At 44.0% G+C, this 12,685-nt stretch overlaps 1 protein-coding gene across 14 annotated transcripts in view; it reads left to right on the top strand.

The window, feature by feature from the left end:
• TBC1D5 (TBC1 domain family member 5) overlaps positions 1–12,685 on the top strand; it is a 450,634-nt gene that overhangs the window by 383,700 nt on the left and 54,249 nt on the right. For all 14 annotated transcript variants that reach the window (XR_014773989.1, XM_084754672.1, XM_084754671.1 and 11 more), the window contains one exon: positions 10,982–11,081. Coding sequence is in view for 13 of the 14 variants with exons in the window: in XM_084754672.1 (XP_084610798.1) it covers positions 10,982–11,081 (100 nt within the window). In the remaining variant the exon portion in view is untranslated. The remainder of the gene's footprint in view (positions 1–10,981; positions 11,082–12,685) is intronic.

Raw genomic sequence — 12,685 nt, 5'->3', positions numbered from 1 at the left:
CCACTCTGCGCAGAGCTGACCCAGGAGTGCTGGGGAGCCGTCGCGGGAGTGTGTCGCCTTTCTCTTTCTCCCCACCTCCCACCTCATAGTGAGAAAAGGCCTTTTAAATTGTTGCCAATGTGCATCTGGCAGAGAAGCCGTCTCTTAAAACTACCTTAGAGCAGGGAGATAGTAAAATATTACGGCCTTTACAGAAGGATTGAAAAGTATAATCAGAAGTAAATAAAAGGGCATGAAACTGGTCCTCCTGATGCTGTTCAACTATGGCCCATCGTCCAGCTCATCGTGTTCCCTGGGATTTAGGCAAAAATACAGGTTCCCAGGCCTAGCCCACTACTACAAAAATAAACTACACTTTGACAAGACCCAGGTAATTTTGTTCATATTAAAAGTTGAAAAGAGGGACCTAGAGAATTAGGTCAGTGGTTAAAGCACTTGTTGCTTTTACAGAGGACCCAGGTTCAGTTCCCAGCACCCACATAACTGCTGCTGCATCTGGCTGACAGTGGTGCTGGGACCTAACATTGGGCCCTGATGCTTGAACAGGAGCACTGCACCACCTGAGCCGCCTCCCACCCAACTTCCCTAGCATTTTGTTTTCATAATAATCTTATTTTTTTTTAAATATGACCCCATTTCCTTGTAGAAAATCCAGGGGAAAAAAGACATTTATAATCCCACAATGTATTACAAACTCAAGACTACTAAAAAAAAAAAAAACCTTGTATATTGCAATCTAATTTCCCAATTAGTCATCTATCATATGTCTGTGAATTGTCCTCCAACAAGAATATTTTAAATAACACATAAGATTCATGTGTGTATATGTGCTGTCCTTAGATGTTTGGCTAAAATTTTCAATTTTTATATGCATCCATGATTCTTTGAGATCATTTCCTAGGATTACATTGATACTATAAAACAACAAAAAGTTAACACATACAGTGTTTATCATGTCACGCTGTGTCCAGAGTATTTTTTCTGGAAAAATGTCATATAATTCAACCCTCTAACAATTATAGGACATACAAATTATTATTACCATCTTACAGTCAGGCTCAAAGAGTTGCTAACTGGTCACAAAGATGGTATGTGGCAGCCTCTTGTGTACTAATGCTGGGCTCTAGCATTCAGATGGCAGCTTGTTCTCCAGTGCGGCTGCTGAGCTGCCTCCCACACCCTTTAGCTTAGCGCGGTGTAAAATATAGACATTGTGCTCCCTTTCTGTTCTTCCTGATGCTGTCTTCCAGGGCTATTGCCATATGCTTCTGGCTTGGGTTTCATTCACACTGACATGTGCTCGTGTGTGTGTGTGTGTGTGTGTGTGTGTGTGTGTGTGTGTGTGTGTGTGTGTTTTACCCTGTGTACACCACAGCTTCCTCAGAGCATCTGCAGCCTTCCTCCTTCTCATCAAGACTTTCCGTTTCCTGTGTTTCCCACTTCTTGTTCACCCATCTGTTCAAGACTGGGCGCCTTTCCTGTCTTCTAGCTGCTATTCTTGGCTGGTTCCTGCTGCCGCTGTCAGTTTGGCTCCCTTGTCTGCTTGTCTTGTGATCTAAGGACACTCTTAGAAGCTGAGCAGAACCCATCCCAGGGCCCTTCCTGTCCTACATTGCTGCATGACTGACAGACACTGCTGCCCATGAATGATCCTTAAGCATGGTCTCCATTAAAGACAGTGTGTGCAGCAGACCGCCTGTCACAGCCAGCTTCTACAACACTGCTGGAAGGAAGAATGGAAGAGAAGGCTTTCTGCCCGCCTGCAGCTCCTGCTCCTCCCAGTGCCCTGACTTCATTACTGGTCCCTCTTTTGCTCACCTGCCACTCTCCAGCACATGCAAACAAACACACACACACACACACACACACACACATACACACACACACACCACCTTGCTTCCTGAAACATGCTTTTCCATCATTTCTTCTGAGTCCTTCTTCGGTATCCTCAGAATTATGTCATCTAGGAAACATGCCTTCATTTCTGTATTGGAAGTCGTGTCCTCTTTCAGGGCCTGTGAACAGCCCTCCCACATCCTCTGCAGAGCCTCCTGCTCCTTGCTTGGCTTTAAGAACACACAGACCATGTCTTCCTCTAAACTCACAGAGGCCAGGGGCCCACATTTCATCTATTACTGTATTTCCCACAAGGCTTAACTGAGTGTATTTATTAAGCAAGTTGATAAATAACTGAGTAGATAATAAACTGCAAAACCTTATACTGCTATTTAAAAGCAGCCAAGTTGCATAATATCTGAACCATTTAATGACTCTGTAGAAAGGCCTTTTTTCTTTTAAATATGGTCTCACCTGTAGCCCAGGCTAATCTTGAACTCCCAGCAGACTTCTGCTTCAGCCTTCCAAGTACTGGAATTTGAAATGCACCATAATGCTAAACCATTTCTAAATGTCTCAGAAAGGAAATGATTTCGTTAGGAACTAGAAGTTAAGACTCTCCTTTACAGTTGGTAAATCTCGTCAAAAGAAACATATTTACTGGGAAGGCCGTAGAACATGAGTGAGTATGTATACAAGGACGAAGTAGGACAGTAGGCCAAGTGACTTCCTTCCTTAGCTACCTGAACTTGACCATACATTCCCAGAGAATGTGGCTGACATGTAAATGACAGGATCTGTCACACAGGCTTGTTGTGAAGCTCATTGTCAGGTGTGTTAATGTCACTCTCCTAGGTGCTTGCTCTTTTCCTTTTCTAGTAAAGTGGCCACCACTCTCTAATCCCTACCCTCAGGGCTTCCAAATGCAGCTGGGTGCTGTTCACAGTGGCCCGCGGGTGGCCCAGCCTTGGGTATCTATTTCTTGCCCTGTATATGACTTCGCTCTTCAAACTTAGGACAATGCTGGGGTCTTTTGTCCTTATTGGTCTTTTACCACATGAGTTTTGAAAACAGAAACTAGTATTTTCTGACAGTGAATCACAGAACTCGTTACTTTAAGCCTATTTCATTGCTTTAATTTGTGGTGTTGTTGTTAACTGTAAGAATTAATTTATTGAGTACATATTTCGTGCCGGTAATCTGCATGTATATTCATTTCCTTGTTCCACCATTTCTGACAGATAGAGGTATAAAGAAGAATTTAAAGAATTCATCCAAAGCTATTCAGCTAGTAACTGGAGCAAAAGGGTTTTAAACCTAGCAATGTCTGCTCCAGAATTCCATGATGACCCCAACATACTCCTTCCTATAATAGAAAGTAGAACACACAAGCAAGAGTAAACACGATAAGCATTTCACAGAGCATGAGAGTGATTAGGCAAGCATTGCTCTGTTCTTGCAGAAGACCAGGGTAATGAAAGCACGTGACTGAAGCTGTCATTGCGGATAGTATTGTTAGCTGGAAGTAGTGCACAGCACAAGACTCTAAGGCAGAGATTAAAGTAGGTTCTGACAATTTTGGCATTGTAATTATATAATATGATGAATAAATGGCAAACCACCCTTTGCTTCCATGTGATCCATTTCTATTTATAAGCTCTGAGTGAAAGCTGAGGGTTTAAGACTGTTCTTCAGATTCAGCAGCCTCTATAGGGATAGCGAACTGCATGTCAAGCTGCCAAGTAGAAGAGTTCTTGGCCCTTTGTACCTGCTTCAACCAGAGCAATCCCCTTTAATCTCAATAAGCTTCCCCTTAAAAAAAAAGTTTTGAATGAATGAATAAGCCCTTATCCACGGTGTTTGTGTTGACACAGAGTCTGTCTGTGTTGAGATTCAGTTGAGTTCTAGGCTTGCAACAAAGCCATGAATGAAAATGAAAACTTGGAAGTTTGTGGTTTCTTCTTCTCCTCAATTTAGCAGCCAGCTACTCAGGCAGCCCCTCACAGGTGCCCATGGTCTCTGTCTGACGGTGATAGCATCCAGCATGACAGAGCAGCAGAGCATGGAGGAAGAGGGCCTCTGATCTGCAGACACTTCTCCAGCTGGCCAGTGCCTCAAGCCGCAAGGCCCCACCTCTCTCCTCTAAAATGTGTCTTCTGAAGGTCTTCCCTCCCAGCTTTCCAAAAGCCAGCCACTGAGTAGAGAATAAGATTGTCTATCTGGGCCTAAAGCTCCCAGGGACTTTTGTGTTTTAACAGACATGGTTGCTGATCTCAAGTAAAGCTCTACCTGGAGTAAACAGGTGATTTTAAGCCAGGAAGCTTTTCTTTTCTGGTGTTCTTTGTATACTCTGGGCTGTCATCACCCAGACCACAACCAGACCCTAGCTTTGGTCCAGGGTTAGATTCTGGTTAGGATTGTATCTCTAAGTAAAAGATGACTCAGTGAGGGAAGCAAGAGGCTGGAGCCAAGATTCCCTGAGCAATTGTTTCTTATTTCATTATAAGACTTGTGCACTCTACTGCACGGCTGGTCCATTTGCATGTCCCAGCACAGTTGCTTAAGTGCCTTGGGAGCAGAGTGTGAGTTTACATCCTCCAGGACTGTTTCCACCAGAGACGGAGAGGGAGATGTCAAAAGGCCGTATGGCTGGTCAATGACAAGACAGGGATAAAACTTAAGTTTCTCAGTGCTATATGTAAGTTTCTCTCTTACAATATTCTCCCACATTTAGCCATCTCTCTTGCTGTATAAGGAACAGCATCATAGGGTTTCCTTTTTCTTTTCAGTCTGTAGCTTAAGAACTAGGACAGGGCTCATTAGGCTGTGCTATGCTCCATGCAGTATTAACTGAGTCTTTTGCTTGCCTGGCTAGAGCTGGCACGGACTAAAAGGTGCCAGAAAAATGTTTTAACATGTCTAGAGTTGCGGGACTCTGCTGGAAATAGTTGAAGTCTGACTTCTCTGGATAGCCATGTCACACTTGGTCTATGAAGACAGACTTCCTTTCTTTTTTTAAATATTTTATTAATTTATTCATATTACATCTCAATAGTTAGCCCATCCCTTGTATCCTCCCATTCCTCCCTCTTTCCCCCTATTCCCTTCCCCAATGTCTGTGACTGAGGGCGACCTCCTCCCCGTATAAATGATCATAGGGTATCAAGTCTCTACTTGGTAGCCTGCTATCCTTCCTCTGAGTGCCACCAGGCCTCCCCATCAAGGGGATGTGGTAAAAAATGGTACACCAGAGTTCATGTGAAAGTCAGTCCCCACTTTCCACTCAACTGTGGAGAATGTCCTGTTCATCAGCTAGATCTGGGTAGGGATTCAAAGTTTACTGCACGTATTGTCCCTTGGCTGGTGCCATAGTTTGAGCAGGACCCCTGGACCCAGATCCGCCCATCATAATGTTCTTCTTGTATGTTTCTAGGACCCTCTGGATCCTTCTATTTCCCCCATTCTCCCATGCTTCTCTCACCTAAAGTCCCAGTAGGATGTTCTCCCCTCTGACCCACTTTCCTGGTAAGTGAAGGCTTTCATGGGACATGCCCCTTGGGCTAGTATGCAGATATAAGTGAGTATATACCATTTGAGTCTTTCTGCTTCTGGGTTAACTCACTCATTATGATCATTTCTAGTTCAATCCATTTGTCCACAAATTTCAGGAATTCCTTGTTTTTAATAGCTGAGTAGTATTCCATAGTGTAAATGTACCACAGTTGCTTTATCCATTCTTCTACTGGGGACACTTAGGCTGTTTCCATGTTCTGGCTATTATGAATAAGGCTGCTATGAACATGGCTGAGCATATCAGACTTCCTCTCTTAGCAGGGTTCTCACTCCACCTGATCTGGTAAGCCCAGATTTTTAAGGAGTGTCACATAGTCCTGGAAGTTATCCCCTCACACATAGAATAATTAAGTACTTTTTTCTCCTTCTTGACTGTAAATGAGGCAATGTACTACTGATGTAGATTAAGTGTCCTAAGCACCCTTAGCTTTAGCAAATCAGACGCATTCACCCTCAAAACCCCTCCCCACTGCCCATAAATAAAGCTGATGACTTGCAGGGTGTGGAGGTGTGTGCTCCTGCATGCTCATGCCCATGTTCCTGCTTAGGCTCATGCTCTCTTGCTCGCCATTCCTCCACCATGACCATCTGAGATTCCATTTATTCTGGGGGAAACGCTGCTGATGCCTGGTGGTTAGGCAGCAATGGTGGAAATGGCTTTGCAGCCACTAGGGCCTATTCAGCCGCTACCAATAGCTTGGTGCCGGCCCCTGGTGAAGCACCGCTGGGCCTGCGTCTCACCCTGCCTGCCAGTGAGTTTCAGACATTTTCTGCTTCCACTGCTGTGCTTGGCACAGCGGCTCAAACAAGGAGCTGTAACACTTGTGGAGCTCCTGAGTCTCCACTGCCTTTTGAGACTTGCAGTGTCTTTCTAAAAAAGCTAACTGTAACACCCAGGGTGGAAACTCATTTCCCACCTCCCCAAGACAGGCTGGGAACCTGGTTTAATGCCCAGGCCATGAGCCTCACCCCTGAGCAAGAAACAGGACCTTGGGACCTCTGATCCCCAGATCTTTCTGTTCTGGTCTGGAGACAAGCAGCACCTGGACTGACCCGCTGGGCATGGGGCCCAGGCCCTCCACCACCGGATGCAGAACTACATGGAGTCTCACTGTTTCTCTTATGCCTTTCCTTCTCCATGATTCTCTCCTGGATGTTGTAGGCTGAACCCCTCTCTGTACAACCACAGTGATCTTCCTGTAGGGAAAGCAGACTTTTCCAGCCTCCTTAAACCTTCTCCAAATTGACATAGTTTGACTTTTCTGTATTCTCCAAATTAAGGCTAGTGAGTCCAGTAGAGATGCAAGAGATGGAGAGGGATCTTGCAAGCTAATGAGGACACAAGAGAAGGCGTATGAGATGCCGTCTCACAGACTGGCTGCAGCTGTCGTGGGCCTCAAATTCCCATAGATGTCTACTGAACCTGTGGAAGGGATGGGGAAAGGGAGAAATAGAAGAGGTCTGAAAGAGCCTTCTATACATGGATACCCAGTTAGAGTTGGGCAGGTAGCTCTACTTACCCCCATTAGCATCATTTGGTTGAGCTTCTGGTGCTGTTTTTCCTTATTGAGGGCAAAGGAGCTGTTGAACTTTATAGGCTACATAAGGAACATGGGAAGTGCTTGTGTAATCCTGCAGCAGACATTCCACAGTTCACTTTTTGAGCACTGCTGTCTGGCTTGTGTCAAACATTTCAGTGCATACTGTTAAGACCTCCTGAGGTTGCAGTTCAAGTCAGTGCTTTTTAGTGCTGTATGCATGTGTCTTCAAACTGCAGTACACCTACAGGGGACCTTTTCAACTATTAATTTCCACCCAACTAGTCAAATTATAATTACTCTTTATAAAAGAAAAGAAATGCCTCAGGAGGTATCTCTTCCTTTTTTGTTAAAGGCACAGAGGACTTTTATATAAGAGAAAAATAATCTAAGACTGGAAAATCTATTTTATCACTTGTATAAGCCCTGGCATCATCCTTTTTTTCCTACTCTAGCTTTCTTGGCTAAAATATCCCAAATTATAAGGATTATTATTCTCTTTATCTGAGGAAGATCTCCTAGAATATCACATAATTCTCTAGAAAATTATTTACATGTTTAATTTTTCCTTAAAACGAAGACTTTATCTTCATGTTCTAGTTAGATTAATTTTGGAATTTAATGGCTCGACCCAGAGTATTTTTTCTAGAAACAGATGAACAAAATACCCCAGCTTCATTTCATGAGAGGAAATATAAGAATAGCTACTTACAAGCTTCTTGGAAAGCTTACATTTTAAGAGATTATCATTTCTAGACAAGGATGAGATTTCTGTGACAAACATGTTCTTTGGTTTCGCAAGGTGTATGCGGAAGCATAGGCCAATGAAACCTAGTCTCCCATTTTTATTGCTCAGTATTTTTAAAGGCTTAGTTGGCCAATACAAACTAAACTCCATGTTTCTGTTGTAGGCTTTCTGTTTCATCTTGTTTTGGCATTTATGACTTGCTGGGGTTTTTTTGTTTGCTCCTTTTGATTTTTGCTTTGGTGTTTATTTGAAAGAGAAAGAGAGAGCATAAAACTGGTGACTAGGGAAGTGTAGAGAGACCAGGAGAAGCTGGGGGAAGGGAAACCATGATCAAATATGTTGTAGGAAATAAAAAGTATATTTACACACTTTTAATGCAAAGTTGTAGTTTACAGCTATTTGGAGCTACAATTAGTTAGACATAATCCAGATTTGGCTTGTCTTTACCTTTCCTTGATTCTTTGTAAGTTTCACATCACGCACTCCAGTCCCACTCATCTCTCTGTCCTTTCGCATCTGCCCTCTGCCCTTACAGCCTCCACCCAAAATAAAGTAAAAACAAAACAAAACAAAATGAAGAATAGAAAGCATGTCATTGAGGAAGCTGTAGTGTGTCACAGAGTGTCACACAGTACACCCTTTTGACCACAGATCTTTACTTGCAAATGTTCCTGCAATGAGCCATTGATATGTTTCCAGGACTCCTCTCAGATATCCTGCTGTTGCCTTGTGTAATAGAGATCCTGCATCTTTGGATCTGCAGGGCCATCCCTTTCACCACTCCAGCAGTTCATAAAGGAGGTAGATTTTGTGTGCTAGCTCAAAGCCCTGAACCCGCACCTGCACCACCAGGGGGAGCTCTCCTGTACTGTTCCAGCTAAATCACCCCAATGCTACAGCAGGCAAGGGACAGAGTCAGCTCTTTCACCAGCTCAACTATGCCCATGCCACAGAGCCAGCTCTACCGTGCTGCCCCCTTGAGGTGCAGGGCCTGCTTTCCTGAGTGCTGCGGCGACAACGACAACGATGAAGCAGAGACAGCTCTCCAGCTCTCAAGACCCCAATTCCAGCTCTCATGACTGCTGCAGATAGCAAGAGGCAAGGGGGCAGAGGACATCACCTCTGTGCCCACGCTACCTTATGGCAGAGCCAGCTCTCCCTCACTTACACCTTCTGGACTAGCCCACCCATTCCCCTGCCACCAGGGCCTGGTCCACTGTGCTGCCCATGTAAGGTACAGGGCCTACTTCCCCAAGTGCTACAGCAGGTGAGAGGTGGGGCCAGCTCTTCAGAGTGCAGTGGCTATTGAAGGGCAGGGATAGCTCTGCACAAACCTTGGACATTTACTTGGTCCCAGGCAGCAACCCAGACCAGGAATGTCCACCCAGTGTTTAGTGATAATATGAGCCACAGCCATCAAGACAGACCCTTGCCCCTACATGGCTATAGACTCAGACATGGCCTGCAGCAGTTAGCACAGGCTGGGACCGCACTTAAAACAGCCTGTTGCAGTCCACTGCCATGTGTCCAGTTCCATCTCTCTTTATAATGCTCAAACTGTTCCCCTATTCTTTCTCTCCCATCTGCCCACATACTTGCACTTAATAGTGACTCCAGATGACCTCTAGGTATTTTCCGTCCTTCCACCCCTACCCCCCACAGTAGGTGCACAGCAACAGGAGCATCTCTGGATGTCCTCAGCTAGCCTGTGCCTTGTGATTTTTTTTTTTTTGTCCTTCATTTATTTACTTATTCACTTTATATCCCAATCACAGCTCCCCCCTCCTCCCAGTCCCCCCTCATAAACCCGTTTCCCCTATTCTTTCCTCTCCTCCTCAGAGAAGGGGGAGGCCCCCTTTGAGTACCCACCACTGTGGCACATTAAGTCGTTACAGGACTAGACACATTCTCTCCCTCCTAGGATAGACAAGATAGGGGAATGGGATCCAAAGTCAGAGTCAGAGAGCGCCCCACTCCAGTTGCTGAGGGACCCACATAAACATCAAGATGTGCATCACCTGATGTCTGCATGTAGAAGAGTACAAATAGATTCATATTTATCACCCTGCACAAAACTCAAGTCAAAGTGGATCAAAGACGTCAACTTAAACCAGATACATTAAAGCTAATAGAAGAGAAAATAGGGAAGGGCCTTGAAATCAGGGATGCAGGAGACAACTTCCTGAATGGAATACCAACAGCTCAGGCACTAAGGTCAATAAATGGTGCTTGATGAAACTTAAAAGCTTCTGTAAGGCAAAGGACACTGTCAATAGGACAAAACCCCATCCAAAAGACTGGGAAAAGATCTTCACCAACCTTATATCTGACAAAGGGCTAATATCCAAAATATATAAAGAACTCAAATTAGACACCAACAAACCAAATAATCTAATTAAAAATGGGGTACAGAGCTAAACAGACAAGTCTCAACAGAGGAATCTCTAATGGCTGAGAAACACCTGAAGAAATGCTCAAGGTCCTCAGTCATCAGGGCAATGAAATCAAAATGACTCTGAGATTCCATCTTACACCTTTCAGAATGGCTAAGATAAAAAACTCAAGTGGCAGCACATGCTGGCAAAGATGTGGGGAGAGAGGAACACTCCTCCATTGCTGGTGGGAGTGTAAACTTGTACGACCACTTTGGAAGTCAATCTGGTAGTTTCTCTGAAAATTGGGAATAATTCTACCTCAAGACCCAGCTATACCACTCCTGGGCATGTAACCAAAAGATGCTCCACCATACAACAAGGACACTTGCTCAACTATGGTCATAGCAGCTTTGTTTGTAATAGCCAGAACCTGGAAACAACCTAGATGTCCCTCAACCAAGGAATGGATAAAGAAACCATGGTACATTTACACAATGGAATACTACTCAGCTATTACAAAACAAAGGCATCATGAAATTGGCAGGCAAATGGATTGGAGCTAGAAAATATCCTTAGTGAGATTTATTTTAAATCTCTATTTTATTCTTTCTGTTGATGCTGATAATCGTGGGCTTGTTTTTATTTTTATTTATTTTTTTATCCTTTTGTTTATAAATGGAGGCCAGATGCGGTGCCACGTGCCTTTAATCCTAGCATTTACGATTCAGAGGCAGGTGGATCTCTGTGAGTTCAAGATCAGTCTGGTCCACATAGAGAGGTCCTGGCTATCTAGGGCTACAAAATAAGACACTGTCTCTTCCTCCTCATCATCATCATTATTGAGGAGAAAAAAAAATTTAAGATCATATGTAGTACTTAACGTTTTTTTAATCTTTCTGCCTTTGTTTTAGGAGGAGGAATTGGAAGCCCAGATTTCCTTCCTACAGGGACAGCTGAATGATCTAGATGCCATGTGCAAGTACTGTGCAAAGGTCATGGACATGCATCTCGGTAAGTGAACTGCATTGTCCCTGGAAAGAACAGTGATCGGGTCAGTGGCAGTGGCACTGCTGTGTGCTAGGCCCACATTAAGCTCTTGTTGTTGAGTGAATCATCTCATTATTTCTCAAAGAAAGCCCTGTGGTAGAAGGACTGTCGCTTCCCACACTATGCTAATCAGAGACAAGCACAGAGAATAAACTGCCCCAAGATTTTATCACAAATAAGCAGAGTAGGAATTAACATCAAAGGAAAACAAATGGAACTTCACCTTCTGACTGCCACACTACCTTTGTAGATAACTGTCTCCTTCAAACCAAAAGGTTAAGCTTTTGAAACCAATCAGCTACATTGCTGAGGCCACCAGTCTGCAGTCACTAATATGGTTCTTAATTTGATAATACTTTCTGTAGTTTATTAACTATCTACCATAGGTGCAGGCCCTTATAAATTAGAAATACCCTAAGTTCAGATTACATGCATCATAAAAGTGCCACATCAAGAGACCTCCTGCCATTTCTCCATTTATGAAGGTTCCGTGTTTAAGTTGGTCTCCCGAGGCACTGTGTATTACTGCAGTAATTACGTGCTACCTGCAGAAGCCTCTGTTGTGAGTACTGCTTGTTCTAAGCCCATGTGTAGTGTGCTGCTCCAGGATAACATGGCAAAATGTCAGCAACAGGTATTATAAGAAGTCAGGACACACACACACATGCACGCACATATATCCATGCAAAGCATGATTATCTTTGAGGAAAAGCAGACGGTGTCCACCAAGGCTTGTTCCAGGTGTAACCCATTCTTGGAGTCTGCACTGGAGATAAACTCTCCAACTTCAGACTCTATCAAGCAGTCTCTTAAGGCCACGAGGTCCTGAGTCTATTTCAATTGACGAATGTGGCTGTCATCTGGATTAGCCTAACCCATGCTGACTTCAAGTGAGTAATAAGTATTGTCTTAAGATGAGGCAGAGGCAGGTGGATCCCTGTGAGTTCGAGGCCAGTCTGGTCTACAGTGGGAGTCCATGACAGCCAAGGCTACACAGAAAAACCCTGTCTCAAAAAAAAAAAAAAGAAAGAAAGAAAGAAAGAAAGAAAGAAAGAAAGAAAGAAAGAAAGAGAAAAGGAAAGAAAGAAAGAAAAAAGAAAAGATGCGGAATATGATGGTATAAGGGACTGGCTGGCACTCACTGCCTTATGAAGCAAATGGCCAGGGCCTCGTCTACTCTACACCTTCTTCCTCCTCTCAAGCCTCTTGGGGAAAATGGTGAATAGAAACAGCAATGGAAGATGACCTGGTCGATGGGCAGCAGAGAGGCTGATGTCTGTCACAACCACAACAGCGGCTCAGTCGTCTCTAGTTTCTCCTTCCAAACCTTTTTCTACAGTTGTACATGGTGATCATTTAAAAGTGCATCTTTAATATGATCATACTCGAAAATGCAGCAAAAAAAAAAAAAAGTGAGGATGAGAAGATGGCTCTGTGGGTAAAGCACTTTCCCCCACCAGCCTAAACCCGAGTTTGGATTTTAAAAAATAGGGCACATTAACACAAGCCTCCATAGTCCCAAGGATATTCCCATGGAGAGGTGGGAGGCAGAGACAGGACAATGGCTA

The sequence above is a fragment of the Acomys minous genome (genome assembly GCF_964271855.1).
Source record: "Acomys minous genome assembly, chromosome: 13".
In the NCBI taxonomy this organism is placed as follows: Eukaryota; Metazoa; Chordata; class Mammalia; order Rodentia; family Muridae; genus Acomys; species Acomys minous.
This window is presented reverse-complemented; position numbering and strand designations above follow the sequence as displayed.